Raw genomic sequence first — 15,587 nt, forward strand, 5'->3', positions numbered from 1 at the left:
TTTTATTCATTGCACAAATACTGTCGGAAGATAAATTAGGTAATTGATATAAATAGTTAGAAAAAGACTCTTTTAAGAAGCTAAAATAATGCTTGATGTGATGTTTTTTGTCAATAAATGTTGCATTTTACATATGTTTTAACATTTTATGCATAATACTTTTATTGTTTTCTATTAGATGGATGCTAAAAATCCTATTTTTCTCGTGGTAGTAGTAGAAAAAATGCATAAATGATTTTTAAAAACTTGGTTTCATTTGAAGGATAAAGCAGAAGACAAATATTTAATATGCTTTTCATTATCAGAATTTATTCATACTGTAACTTGTGTCTTACAAAATTTGCTTTCCGTAGATTCCAAGAAATTAGAAACTGGTGATAAATGTATATAAAACTCGTGAAAATTTTATTATTTTATCTTTCACTTTAGTTCTATGCAGGGATAAATGTACAGTTTTAATCTCTTTTGAATGAAGGATTTTTTAATTTTAAGCAATTCAATATAATTGTTAAAATTTATATCTCATAACATCTATTCCAGTTCTAAACTTCTTTTATTTCTCTCACTATTTAAAAAAAATTTTTCCTTGTTACTTTTGACCTATACTTAAAGATATCTAGCAAGAGGAAATTGGAAATTTTACATAATGATTGCTAAATAGTCAATATTTAAAGCAGGAAAAAAATGGTAATTAAGTTAGTTGTAGTGCACAATACACTACCTATACAATCAATCATTATTCGAAAGCTACGTAGAAGTGTTTGTTTTTCTTCCTCTCATTCTCTTGTACAAAAATCACTCCTATCTAAAAACCATGTTAAGAAGAACAGGGTTGTCCTCTTTGAACCATTAAAAGAGTTGCTAGATACAACAAGGACTTAAGAAAGAGAGGGTGTATATTGGAACTGGTTTATTCATGAATGGTAGTCAGCTATTTTAAAAAATGTCTGTAATGTGAATTGAAATCATAAAAGTAATGTGAGGTTTCAATGTACTAGTTTATTGTCCATTTATCAGAATGAAAAATGGCAGTGTGCTCAACATTTTAGAGTGTCTTTTGGTTTATATTATAAATCGTAATTATGCAGTTAATGTTTTCGCATAATTATTCACTATTTCAAGTCATTTGGTTTTAGATTTGAGAAAATTATATTTCTTTTATACATATAATTCTCATTGAAAAAAATTTTTCTCCCAAAATCTTTATTTTATGGCTTTGATTAAAATAAAAGTATGCATTAAATCTATAGTATAAAAAAATTTCAAAACATTGGTTTTTTTTTCCAAAAATAAATTTTTTGTATATGCATAGTTTTATTGGTTTAAAATTTAAGAAAAAATTTAAAAAACAATTTTGCATTTTGATATAAATCCTTTGTTATTATAATTATAACAACAAAAAAAATTCTCAAAGATGTTGTTATATGGTAATTCTATTATGAAAATTTTTTTAAAATTATTGAAAAACAATTAGTAAAGAGCTTTTAACAGACTTAAGTGGTTGTCTGCAATGTATGTTAAAACAGTTCCTTAAAAAAACAATCAATTACAGAATTTGTATCATGTTCTTTATTAACTTACCAGGCAATGTTACCGAAAAGTTATGCTCATACTACATGTTATAAAATTTTGTATTGGTAAGGGAAACCAATAAAATTTCATCATCTCTTCGATAGAGAGGATTTTTTTTTAATACATTTTCCCTGAACACAGATACGAGCATTTCTTCATTAGTTTTGAACATAATTCTTCCATCCACTCTTATCAAATATGTCTTGATGGGTACACTGGGGAGGAAATTCTTTGTTGAATTTGTACAAATACTTGATCTTTGGCTAACTCGGATATTTGAATTTCATGTCTGCAATCGGTCTCTCTTTGTCAAGCTAAACATCATCTGCACTAATTAATTAGCATATTTCAAGTCAGCCCCTCAAACTATTAAGAATGAGTCCTATAACATGAAGATCTGATCATTAGATCAAAAGTTATTCAGTGTAGTCCTCTTTTTTTTTTTTTTTTTTTTTTTTTTTTTTTTTTTTTTTTTTTTTACGCACTACACGTGGTTATGGACGTGTCTTTATTATGATCTGTTCAAACACACTCAAAGAAACAGTTCATAATAAGAAAGTGCCCCTAGCTGTGTATGACAACATTTCTAGGCACAGGTTCCGATGCAATTTTAATCCTAATGATATGCTCTAACTGTCTCAGACGTTTTTTGTAACATTTATGAGACCTATTACTTGTAACGTTTCTAACATATAACGTTCAACTTTAAAACATAACATAACGTGTTACATTTATAATTTTAAAACTAGTACATTTTGACAAAAAATAGACTAAAAAATCATCTAAAAATAAAACTGTAGCTTAGAGAGAGAAATTGATTGCAGATTTGAAATCTGTGACATTGAAATATCCAGATCCGTTTAAAAAAATCTCATGCAACAGAAGAAAAAGAAATTTGTATTTAGAATGTATTTGCCATTGCAGTTATTCTGTAAACACTCTTGGATTGTTTTAGTCACATTATTTCTTTTAAATGAATTAAAATGTTAAACATTTCTCTTTTGGCAATCTGTCGTTTCTTTTTGGAAAAGTGTAATAAAAAATTACGATGTTAAATCAAAAACGAAAAAAAGTTCTTAAGAAATATTCAGGGGGTGTTATCGAATACAAAAATATGCAATTGTATGTTATTGTTTTTGAAGGCTTTAGGTGATTTGTATTGTGAAGCATTATTATGATTGTGCTATGATTAAAATAATTTTTCAATTATGAAAAATTTATGAAAGAATGAGAATTACTTTTATTTCATTAGCAATGTCATATCTTAATTAATGCAAACATTTTTGCTTACTTTTTTATTTTATGAACATGGTTTCGTGAGATTCTCTATTTTAAATAATATGTAGAACATGTCTCTTTCATCTTTGAATCTTGCAACTAAAAATTTTATCCTGACCAGTCTGTTATTATACTCAATGTGTTGTGAGTAAAAAATATGTCCATTTATCTATTTTGCTGCTGTTTATTTATTTTAAAATTTTATCATTCATGTTAGATAAATAAAGCTCTACAAATTCTGTTTTGAATATTTTATTTACATTTAAGGAGTAAAATTTTTGTGACAATATGTTTTTTTTAAGCAAAATTTTATAATGATGTAAGTTAGTAATTTGTAGCTTTGGTCATACTACATGGTAATCGACTAGTTATAGACTTGAAGATTTTTTATTTAATAAACACCAAGCGAGAAAGGGAAAAATTGAAAGGTTGCTCTACAAGGAGAGGAAAACAACGAAAAATCTCCCTGGATCCATTGAAAGGTGAGCGCTCAAACCCTTAAGCCAACGCAGCTTGCTAACCTATTATTGACGCTAGGATACTTTACAAATTGTGGTCATAGGAAAATAATATATAGGTAGTAAGGAAGTTATTTTGCGGCCCGTCAAAATGGAATAGTACCGAAATGTATATGAATCACAAGTTTCGCTGGATGTATATATTTCATTTTTTTAGAACTTTTATTTAAAAAAATTTACCACTATTCATACAAAGTTATGCTAAATATGTCAGTATGAAATAAGCGAGTTGGATTGCGAAGCCATTCGAAAGGAACTACAAAAAAAANAAAAAAAAAAAAAAAAAAAAAAAAAAAAAAAAAAAAAAAAAAAAAAAATCTCGTCGTTTGGTGAACGCAACGAGTAGGGTCCAATCTTAATTTTTGTAATTCTCAAAGGACAAAGTGATATTAAGGCTTACAGTACCAGTCAATAGGATTAATATTAGGGGATTAAAGGGCACCAATCCATGTATTTCAGCACTTTTCTTTTGGTGCAATGTAGTTTCTACACAATTTCGAAGAATGTTTTAGATAGTTATCTTGCTGAAAAACAAATCCTTGACCAACGATTCTCTGTCCACAGGGAAAATCGTAACTCTGAAATATTCTGCGATAATATTTTTTATCCTTAATTCCCTCTTTTTCTTACAAGATTTCACCCTTTCTCACTGGCAAAATATCCCCAAACCATGACTTAACGTCCATGTTCACAGTTGGTAGTAAACGTTGATTTGTCTTACGTTCACCCACTAAACGACGATCATACTGCCCGCCTTTGCTTCCAAGCAACTTAAATTTTGACTCGTCAGTAAACAGAACATTTGATCACTGTTCTAAAGACCAGTTAGCATGTTTTCCAGCCCACTGCAGTCGTTTAACTATGTTTTGTTTTTTCAAAAGAGTTTTTCCAGAAGCTACACAACATTTGAAACCATAGTCACGAAGTCAACGTTGTACAACTGACACAGCTTTCTGCCTAGCAGCAATCCATTCCTCACGGATTTCTGTCTGTGCTCGAGTCCGCTGCCGCTTACTTGCAGATAAACTTATCCTCACGTTTGGACGTAATTCCAGATTTTCTACTCATTGTTGGCTATTATTTTGGCCAGTTTCTTTCTTCTTTTGTAAAGTTCTGAGAGCAGTGATATAGGAAAAATTAGTTTTAAAGGCGATTTGACTACTTGCATGACCTTCTCCATGAAGTGCAATAATAACTGCACGTGTTTCGACCCTTATTTATGGTTTTTGACCCATATTTCTATTAAAAATTGTAAAAAAAAAAAAAATTTTACTCTTTCGTTTTTAATATTTACCAGTTATACTGGCAAATTAAGTCCATTACATCAATATTTTAAATGTGTTATGTACATGAACTTAACTAACCCGTATTTGCATTACAGGGAGTGCGTTCGGTGCGAGCCGGGAGCAAAATTCTTATCAACCAACCACCGCTGAGATAACTCATTAGGAGGCGAATGCTCTATCCCAGTGGTCGGCAAAGTGCGGCTCCAGAGCCGCATGTGGCTCTTTGGCTCCTTAAGTGCGGCTCTGGCACAAATATCCAAGGAAGGCGCAATAATATTTTCATTTAAAAAAAAACAAACTGAAATACAATTGCTGAATTTAAAAAGCAAGAAGATATGGGGCTCTAAATTCGAACGTCTTTGTGTTGAATTGGAAATATTGGAGAAGAAAAAACTTGATATTAGTTCACAACACAAGTGGTTTGCTTTGAAAGACCTGGAGAAGGAAGACATTATCATTTTCAAAGCTTGGAATAGTATTCCTGACTCTTGCGATCAGCTGAAGGAACTCGCGTTTGCTGTTCTTTCCCTTTTCGGTTCTACATATATATGATAACAATCTTTTTCAAGCATGAACATTATCAAGAGTAAACTGAGAAGTCGTCTTATTGATGAGAACTTGGAATCATGCCTAAAATTAAGAACAACAACATACAAACCTGACTTACTCAAACTTTCCAAGGAGATGCAAGCACATTGTTCGCATTAATAAATACTTATTAAGTATGAAATTTAGTTTTATTTAGTGTACTACTTATTTAGTGTAATAAAAGCTTACTAAACAAGCAGATTTGGCTCCCAATTTTTTTAAAAATTGTTGTAATGTTCATATTTGGCTAATAAGTTTTCCGACCACTGCTCTATCCCTTGAGCCACTGCGGCTCAACGCTATATTAAAATATTGAGCGTTTCACACGGTGCTAAAAGTGTTTCCTGTATTTGAGAGTCACCTTTGAAGCAACCTCCACCCTCAACTTGGTGCCCAATAAGTGACCGCGGACTTAACCATAGCCAACAGATTTCATTCGTGATTAGCCGATTGATGCATAGAGGCCTATCTGCACTATTCGTTTACTTTCAGCTCGAGCCAAACTAGGGTGTTCGGATGCCACGATGCCCCTTTTCCAAGGCACTGTTCTTCGCACATGTCGAACGCTTGTGCGGTTTTTTTCTCTTTTTCCAAACAAGGTTTGATACAACATAGTGGTGATTTAACATAGTCGAGAAGCCCTCGTCAGTTACTTTTGCAACCACGACGACAGAGAAGAGAAGGGGAGAGGCAAACGGAATGAGGAATTATCACTAGGGCACCCTGGGAACGTGACTCCCAGTCTATACCTGAAAAGGGTAAACCCCTGAGGGGCTTCTCAGGAGCATGCTTTAAATATGAAGGAATATTGGTTGAACCTAATTGTATGGAAACTCGATAACAGTTGCAAAGCGCTTCCAATTTTACATTCTGGGGAATAAGTTTTGAAAATCGGATACTTACTGCGAAACTCTATGAATCCTATGTTCAATAATGAAATGAATCACAACGATATATCTTTGAAAAGTTTTCATTCATTTTCTCTCCTAAATTTGCCAACATCAAGCATTATAACTGACCTTTTTGTGCAAAAACTCTTCAATTGTATAGTCAAAAAGTTCAAAATCAAATTTATATATTCCGTACAATTTAAGAATGTCTTTTTCAGGTATGTTTGAAAAGTACTTTAAAGTTAACGAATGTGGATGCGGGTAGCTCTCCTTCCACCATTCAGCTCCAGCATCGATGCCCACCTGTCGGAAAGCGTAGGGAAAATCATGTTGGGCCGTCTCCAGCTTTCCAATAAAGTCATAGTCCACTAAGCAAGGATCGCACCTGTACCAGTACGGAGCCCAATGTTCGTCATAGTCTCTCACCTTAGTATGGATCAAGTACCAGACAAATTCGGTGAAAGTGATGCGATCTAGAGGTGCACCGTCTGGCCTTAGTTTTTTCATCACGGGGTCCCAAAATCTGTCATAGAAATAAGGGACATCTTTTCGGGATTTCTCTGCTTTGCTACGAAAAGCCGACACGAGGCGATCGAAAGGGTGGCGAACGAATATCATTTTGAAGAACCTGTTGACGGTTGTGGATGGGTAGTACGTAGGACTGATTCGCCTGAGGGCATTATTGGCCACAATGTGGAGAGCGGTATCGTTCTCTTGGGCGAGTTCATTGATGTGTATGTCCGATATGTTGAGAAAGAATCTTTTAATTTCCGTCATGGCTACTTTCGGAATGAAGCAGTAGAAAAGAACCTTCTTTTCGTCGACGATGATGGGGCACATTTTATCATCGCAGAACGTTTCCTTGCCAAATAGCCGGTTTGTCGCCACTCGCCAAATTCTGCGCTTGGCGACGAGTTCATTCTTGTCACAAATTCCACGCACTCTCCGAACCCGAGCGTCGTACTCCGCTTTCCATTGTTGATCCATCTCTTCAGCAAACTACAAAAGAATTTTAAAGATTTACTTTTTGCACCATATAATAAGGAGGATCACTGCACCATATAATAAGGGTCACTACTAGATGGAGAATGTTTTGGTGTAAGAATTACACTATCGCGATGAAAAAGTTTACGTTTTTTTTTTTTTTTTCCAATTTTAAGAACATTTTTGTAAATATCAAAATTGAACTGAATGTAGGGTTCAATTGGCGATCGAATTGGGCTACAGGTGGAGCAGAGCACAACTCTATATTAATGGGGACACTTCGCATGCTTTCACCATTAGCGTGTGGTCAAGTCGGATAAGGGAGAAAGTTAGAATTTCCGCCATGATTTTCAAACTAATGAAAAACTTTTAAGTTAGGAAACTATATAGAACTCAAAACTGCTTGAAATATAGCTCTTAAAGAAAGCATCGTGGAAATTTTAGAAAATATTTTTGACTATTAAATACGAAAAATGTTATGGAAGGGGAAAATATCCAAGATAAAAAAGTACGTGTGGAGCCAAGCAAAAAGTGTTTGTAAAAAACAAATGGAAAGGTCAGATACTTTCTAGAAATTTATCTTACTTAAAAATATGAAATTATTAAAACGGGACATGGCACACAAATGCAATGCAGATGTAAATAAAAAGAGATAAAAGTTAAATATAGAGTAAAATGAAATACGGAGTTAAATGAAACACATGAAATGAAGTTGAAAATGCATTAAAATTACGCAAAATAGGTTAATAATACGTAGGGAATAAGATACAAAATGAATAAATATAGCACGTAGAAATGCAAAGATGTTAGGTAGATGGGCTTCGGCCAAAAAATCTTTGATACATAAAATACAGTTTCTATAAAAACTAAATCGATATTGGTTAAAATATAGGCAAACGATTAAAATATGTTGAATCGTGAGTAAAACATGTCAATTGGGGAGAATATTCTCCAAAGATCAGACAAAGTTGAGTCAATCAAGTGTAACCGATCTGGAGACGATCTCGGGGCAATGGGTCCAAATCAATTTTAACAGAGTGAAATTTGTCATTAACTTGAAGAGTCACTGTTGTTATCATAAAGCCATAATACAGCGGTTATCAAATGGTGTTTCACGGACCTATAGGATTCCGTGAATTACAATTTTTTTATGGAACACATTTGCGTGAAATTGCAATAAGAAAAACTCGCAATATTTTCAAAAAAATTTTTTTTTCGATAACAATATATTTAATAAATTACTAAAAAAAAATTATGGTTTACAAATAATTAAATCAGTATTTCTCATCAAACTGTGACATTCAAAATAAGATCAAAAAATTCAAGAATAAAACGTATTTTTCTCTGATAACCAGTCTTACAGTATATAACAAATCTTTTTCAAAAACCATAATTGTGCTCAATTTATTCAATTTCAACTTATACGGCAAAATCTACTAGACTTAAATTAAACAGTAAAAAAGTAGCAGCTGCAAACTAGCGAATGTAACTGTCAAACATAAATTCTAATTTTAAGGACTGATAAAACAATGAAAAAATTTCATTCACATTAAAAATTTGTAAATTAATTTATCGTTTTTTTTTTCTTTTTATTTACACCTGCTAATGAACGTTTTTAAAAGTCTGAGTTCCTTCAAAAGAAATTCGATTATTTAAGGTTCCGTAGCTAAAAGAAAATGGGAACCACTGCCTTAATATATTCTTAAACATGTATTTTCATGTTTAAGAAGGGTACAGTAAGGGTGTAGTTGCAGATCGAGATGCAGAATCGGGAAATTCTTGCCTGGAATCCCAAAATGAATTGGGAGCAAGGAAAACAAAACATGGACTAACAGATGCTGAATAAAATTTAAAATAGGATGAGCCATTTTCAAAATGTACCAACTGGCACTAAACGTTCACACTGTCAGAGTAAATGCAATATTTCCGAATAAACCGTGATAAAATTAGCCATATATCATACATAATAAAGAGGGGGAGAGAGAGTTATAAGCAAAACAAAGAGACCTGTGGATTTCGAAAAATTTTATAGAGCCACCTTCACGTACATAACCAATAAATACTCTTATTTACCGATTATTTTAGTTTTTTTTAAACTGTTTTCAACAATTGTTAAAAATTCTTCCACATAAATTTCACTAAGCAAAGTTAAACTTATAAAAAACAGTCATTGTCATGCTTGAGAATCGGTATATCCCGGTAAACTGAAGGAAAAAAAAAAGCTCTGGAGAAAGACAAAGCATCAGATAAAAGTGCAGAAAAAAAAATGAATTAATTGAATGCGCACATTTTTTATTATTTTAACACCAACAAATATATTAAATATTATTTTAAAATTAATTAATATACAGTGATTAGTTTGAAATTAGCGGAAAGGAATTTTTCACATTTCATACATTTTAATACTTCCACTTCGCAGTTTTCTTTATGCTTTTTACATATTTTTAATATCAATAATTACACTTATCGTATTGTAATATAATCATCTAAAAATAATCTTTTTAAACAGGAGATTTAAAAAAACAAACTTCTTATTGTAATGAAATATTTTATCATTTTTGTAAATTTCTTTAAATTAATAAGATTAACACTCAAAATAATAGAATTTGAATATCTTAAAATTTTTAAGAATTTTCAAGCAATAAGTAGTTTTCGCACTTCTTTAGAAAAGCTCAAAATGATAAAGGGTTTACCACGTATCATAAGTAAGTTTAAGTATTATTTTGTATCCTAAGACAAAATTCAATAACAAATGATACCTTACAATAATCGGCCGGACACCAAACTGTGATGGTATAAGGAAAGAAAAAATTCTTTTATGGGGATGGTAGCCCACAAAGCCGGTGTCAGTTTAAATAAATCATATTTTTAATAGTACGAAATTAAATTTGTGGAAATCCCCTTATCATTTTGAGCTTTCTTGTATAAAGTTCAGCGACAATTAGAAAATTGCTTGAAGCTCCTTAAATTTTTAAAATTTTCAAATCCGACTTTTTCATTAGTTGTCAAATACGATTTACTACAAAATTATAAGAAATATTTTTTTATTTTTTTTCCCGCGCATGCGTAGTGTATAAGAACTACTTTAAACAATCATATTTTGCGCAATTTTGAATGAAATTTTTGCTAATTTTAAAGCAATAATTTTGTAATTGTTTTTTAATTGTTCCAAAAATTTTGTTTAATGTTATTGAATATTTTTAAAGTTGTAGCAAAAAAGAAACGTAAGACAAAGAAGCTTATTTTTTATAAAAACGATTTATCTCCATAAATAATAAAGCTAAGTTTATGAAATTTTATGCAATTATTGCAAACAACAACCAAGTAATCGGTAAAAGTTACAAGTCTTTTTCTTTATTTTACAGTATAGGGTGCACAAAAATACTTGATTTATTTCGTAGTTTATTATTGGTCCCAGAAACCAGTGAAAATTTTAAACTTTATTACTGCATAAAGAAAATCGCATGAACTACTCACCCCTAAAGTTAAAAAATTATTCTAGAAGTATTTCTTGAGAAATTCAAAAAAATTTCAAAACTGAAAGAGATTTCTTCCATTATTGTAAGGTAGTGTATTTGATACATGTTTAATTACATTAAATTTGGACTACACGATCTGACTCTTCAATAAAATTGGAAGTTAAATTAATATAATTCTTATAAAGATAAACGGATTACAACTTAGTGAGTTAGTTTTGCATTGCGATCGTAAAAGAACTCTCTTATTTTTCTTGACTTTTCAGCACAATGTTAATTTTGTCTTTTCAAAATTATGTTTTACTAAATATTTCTAAATGGCATTCTAATTGAGGTAAATCAGATACACTTTAATTAATTGTTTAAATAAAAAGTTTATAAGTATTTCAGTTGTCTGTAGATTTGGGAGGATGTCCCCAATATATATTTGCGAAAAAAAAAAGAAAAAAAAAACAAATTTGAATTTCCTTAATTGAAATTTAATATTAAATCGAAAACTACGCTTGATTGGAAGACATTAGTTTATTATTTGAAATGTGACGCATATTAAAAGAATTAAGAATCAAAATATTTATAAAAAACGCGTTGTTTATTTTCATATTTTTTTTACTTTTGGGCACAATTATATATAAAAACGCGTTCCTTATTTTCATATTTTTTACTTTTGGATACATTATATATAAAAACGCGTTCCGTATTTTCATATTTTTTACTGTCAAACAATAAAGTCACTTTAATAATGAGGGTCTTTTTTTTCTTTAACCAGCTTCATTTACTGAAGTTGTGTTAATCGTTTTAACTGCAAGCGTTTTAAAATATTTATCTTTTCATGACTAAAATTTCATTTCGCAAAATCAAAAAAATTGTTTTTTTCCGCTGTCATTGGATTTGAAAAGTAATATTTATGGGAAAAGAATAAAAGGGGCTTAAGCTATTACCTAATATTTTACTAACTGATCGTGACACATCTTCTGCGAAGAAAGAAAAGATTCCCTCACCTGGTTATCATTAAAGAGATCATTCCCTCGCATGGGCACTTTTCGCCGCAGAGGATGGGGTGTCCACGGGTGTAAAAAACTGATGAAAGTGAAACAGAACACTACCCCGACAAAGATGGTTCCCAGGCACAAACGGAGACTGGACAATTTCCGACACAAAACGTCCATTGAGAGGTTTACAGATGCGAATGTAAAGTAGAGGAGAAAAAATTAACTAATCGCCTTTTTAGTTTTTTCAAGGTTGGAATGAAGAAGGTGTGTTATATACTCACGACAGTGATCAGTTTGTTGACAGACACGCGTAGTACTCGAGGAGTTTTAACGGGATAAATTCGAAAGAACAAACTGCCCTTCCTACATAGTTTTCAATATCTATTTTCGCATTCAATCGACTCCTCAAATGTAACGATTTGATTGAAGTACATTTGTTACAGGTGCAAGTACAGTGCGTAAAAATATAAACGGAATAACTGTTGATCTAATGATCGGATCTTCACGTTCTAGATCTCAAACTTAATGGTTTGAGGGGATGATTTCAAATATGGTTATTATTTGGTGTCCTGATTAATAAGTGAGTCTGATTTCGTAACTTAAAATATCGTCTGTAGTCATTAATTATCACATAGCCCTAGAAGAAAAAGATCTGGTCAATAGAGCATAGTTTTTCAGGGTGGTCCGTTTTTTGTTTTGCGTACTGCACATGTATTTGAAATCAAGAAAATAAGTTATTAACCAGTCCTACAAGACTGAATACGTGAATCCTTTTAGTTTTGTACCTTTGATCATATTTCATAAAAATAAAGAAGAAAAAAAGAATTAACTCTGGTTCCCTCATCAGCACTTTCTGCAATACTTTTAAATAAAGGTTAGAGCAATATTTTCTTGGTAAACAATACTGTAGTAACTTTTACTTGCAAACGAAAACAAAATTGTATCTCTTTTTTTTTTCTTTCTTTCTTTTTTTTAGAGAAGGAACATCAAAAACACATCGAAAAAATATTTGTAAATAAACAGAAAAAAATAAGTATATTCTTATTTATATACCCTAATGCCTAAGAAATAGTTTTACTAAATTTAATGATGTAACATGAAAAGCCCATTTAAAATTCACATTCCATAGTTTTAAGAATCATATATTTCAGAAATTAAAATGAATAAAAAGTAGGACATAAAGCCTTATAATTTTATATAATTTAATTTTGTAAACAAAGTTTTTTTGACAGCAATTTATATAAAAAAAATTTTAAGTTTCAATAAAAATCATTATTTAGAAACTAAAAAATGTAAAATAAAGAATGCTTACGAAACAAGAAGAAAAAGAAAAGAAAAATTTTTTGACGCAATTTTTTAGTGCTGCGAAAATGCGTCTTTGTGATTTGCCAAAAATAAAACAAGATTCAATTTTATTTTTTCAGGAGTTAAATATTTTACCGAAAATGTAACAATTTCCATGACATGAAACTTTATCTTAGTAAACGTACGTTTTGGAAATGTTATTTCATTTGGAATCTTATTTATTAGAATTCATATGGCTTCAGCATTAGTGAAAGAAAATATAGATTGTTTTGAATCTATTCTAATATCTATATCGCCCCATTTTCCACCGAAATCCGATTGACTACTTTGATTTTAAATAAAATGTTTTATTTTATGATTTGTCGCAAAAATTTTAAAAGTAGATTGGCGGCACTTAAAAACCGCCAAATCTGTAGTTGCAGTGGCGTTAATACGTAAGTACTGAATTTTTATTCCGTACTTTTCTGAATCATATTACTTCAAACATTAGAATATGCAAGAAGTATACATAAACTCATAATGTTACAATATTTAATTTTTCAAAAAAAAGTTTTTTGACAACAGTTTTCATCAAAAAAATTGTAAACTAAAAAACGTAAAATAAAGAACTCTTAGGATAAAAAACGATTTTAAAAATTCTTCCTATTGAAATAAAAACTTTCATATTGTTTCTTTTTATTCTTATAGTTCTGAATCAGACGTAAAAACCCATTCTGATACGATCATCAAAAAAGAAAAACAAATTTTTACAAGCAAATTTTTTGTTATAAAAATCATAACACTCACCTTTTTAAATCCGGAAAATTCCAAATTAAATGTTCTTCGTTTGAAAATTTTATCTTCAAATAATATATACATAGATTATTCCTTCATTACTTTTAGATAACATACCACACATCAAAATTTAATAATTGTATGATCTCGATATGAATTTCAATATGTAGCTTGGAAACAGAATAGCTGAATTCTAGTTGAAATTATTCTTTCAAAACTAAAAAATGCTTACCAAGAAAACGATAAAAATTTATTAATAATCAGCACAAATGATATTATTTCAAGTAATTCGGAGGATTCTTTATTGTTGTTTTCCGAATTATATACATAGAGAAATATATACTATTCTATAAAGTAGAATTTTCTATAACTATTACAGTTCCGTACATTCTGAATTCATATTTATTCATTGGAACGACGAAAGTAATGTTAACTTCACTTTAATTTGAAATGAATTGAAGACAGAAAAAATGATAAAAGCATGATGCGGAAGTTATGTTGTTGGTAATGGAAAAGTAAAAATTATTGAGAAATTGTTCTTCAAATGCTTGGCGTGTTCTGCTTCAATGTTTGGCATGTTCTGGTTAATTTTTTCCAAGTTCTTCTACCTTTACCTTAGGGAAATTTTGCTTCTTATTCGCTGCTAAGAAGATGGCGTCCGTCATTGCTAATGGTTATGATGGAATTAATGCCCGATATTTTCAGGCTCCCGCTAGAGGGCGTACTCAAACGTTTTGATCGCGAATTGTAAACAGCGCATTTTCTCTTTTATTAAGTCTTTTATTAAGTCTTTTATTTAGTCAAGCAAGGAATTTACAATTGTAGCTCTGTTTCAACCAAGGTTTATCTGATTTCGTAAGTTTCCTTTGCTTTTAAACCCTTATTAGAACTAGAACGAAATTAGTCCTAGAAGAGAAGATAGTCCGTCTTAAAAAAAAAATTCCTAGTTTGCTAAATTTTCAAAATCTTTAAATTTTGGATTAAGCCTCGTCTGAGGAAAGGTGTTAAAATGCTCAACAATTGTGTTGATAAAAATTTCTTCATTAAATTGGCAGCAAATTTATTTGTATGGATATATTATGTTTGATTCCAATTCTCTTTCTTTCAGCTTTAAGTGAAAGTCAGGGGCCTCGGGATGGGAGATCGCTGTGACCTCTCTAAGATTTTTACTATTCGGCTAATTTTGCTAGGCCATTCGGTGTTTTTAAAAATTCATTCTCTCTCATTTTATAGAGAAAACACAACTAATGCTTATGCAAAGTCAAGACTTTTCACCCCTTTAAAAATCAAAGCCCACGATCAAATAACTAATCTTGACATCGATAGGAAGACAGCCACTACTCTCATCAGACTAAGAACAAAACATCATAAAAACATGATAATTTCTACAGATAAGACTAGAAAATATCAAAACTGTGGCAACTGTCTTAATGTGGAACTGACACCATATCATGTTTTTAACTGCCCTGCAGTCGCTGCAGGCCTTCACCTCTTAAACAACCCCACAGAAGAGGATTTGTATTCTTTTAATGCCATAGAAATAACAAAAACTATTCAAGCACACCATGAAATATGATTCTATAGAGGATACGACACCAACCAACAACTAAAATTAAATATTGCAATTTTGTTTTTTTGAAGAAGAAAGAAAGCATAAGTATCGCTTCAAGCATTCATTTGGCAATTTTTATATCTTCTTCCAAATCTAATTCTCTCCTTGCCACTAAAAAAACTCATTTGTCACTCACTGATATTTCGTGCTCGCAGTTTTTTTTAAAATTTTAATCCATTATATAAGCCAGTCGGGGCAACATATGCCACCAGCTCGCCGACCCCCATTATTACTTCTCAATCAATTTTGGTTTCTTGATGATAAACAGTTTGTTAGATTTAAAGTATTATGCATTTTTCTAATTGTAATAATATT

At 30.8% G+C, this 15,587-nt stretch overlaps 1 protein-coding gene across 2 annotated transcripts; it reads right to left on the reverse strand.

Annotated features, from left to right (window-relative positions):
- Positions 1-6,196: 6,196 nt before the first annotated feature.
- Positions 6,197-11,915, reverse strand: LOC107449614 (carbohydrate sulfotransferase 11-like). 2 transcript variants are annotated; one of them, XM_016065198.3, is made up of 2 exons: positions 11,591-11,915; positions 6,197-7,131 (listed from the first exon to the last, which is right to left on the reverse strand). In XM_016065198.3, the coding sequence occupies exons 1-2, from the start codon at positions 11,756-11,758 to the stop codon at positions 6,244-6,246; spliced, it is 1,056 nt and encodes a 351-aa protein (XP_015920684.1). In that variant the 5' UTR covers positions 11,759-11,915; the 3' UTR covers positions 6,197-6,243. The 2 variants fall into 2 exon arrangements, with proteins under 2 accessions (XP_015920684.1, XP_071033498.1); XM_071177397.1 differs by having other exon boundaries at positions 11,531-11,658.
- Positions 11,916-15,587: the final 3,672 nt, after the last annotated feature.

Source organism: Parasteatoda tepidariorum, chromosome 2, assembly GCF_043381705.1.
Source record: "Parasteatoda tepidariorum isolate YZ-2023 chromosome 2, CAS_Ptep_4.0, whole genome shotgun sequence".
Taxonomy (NCBI): domain Eukaryota; kingdom Metazoa; phylum Arthropoda; class Arachnida; order Araneae; family Theridiidae; genus Parasteatoda; species Parasteatoda tepidariorum.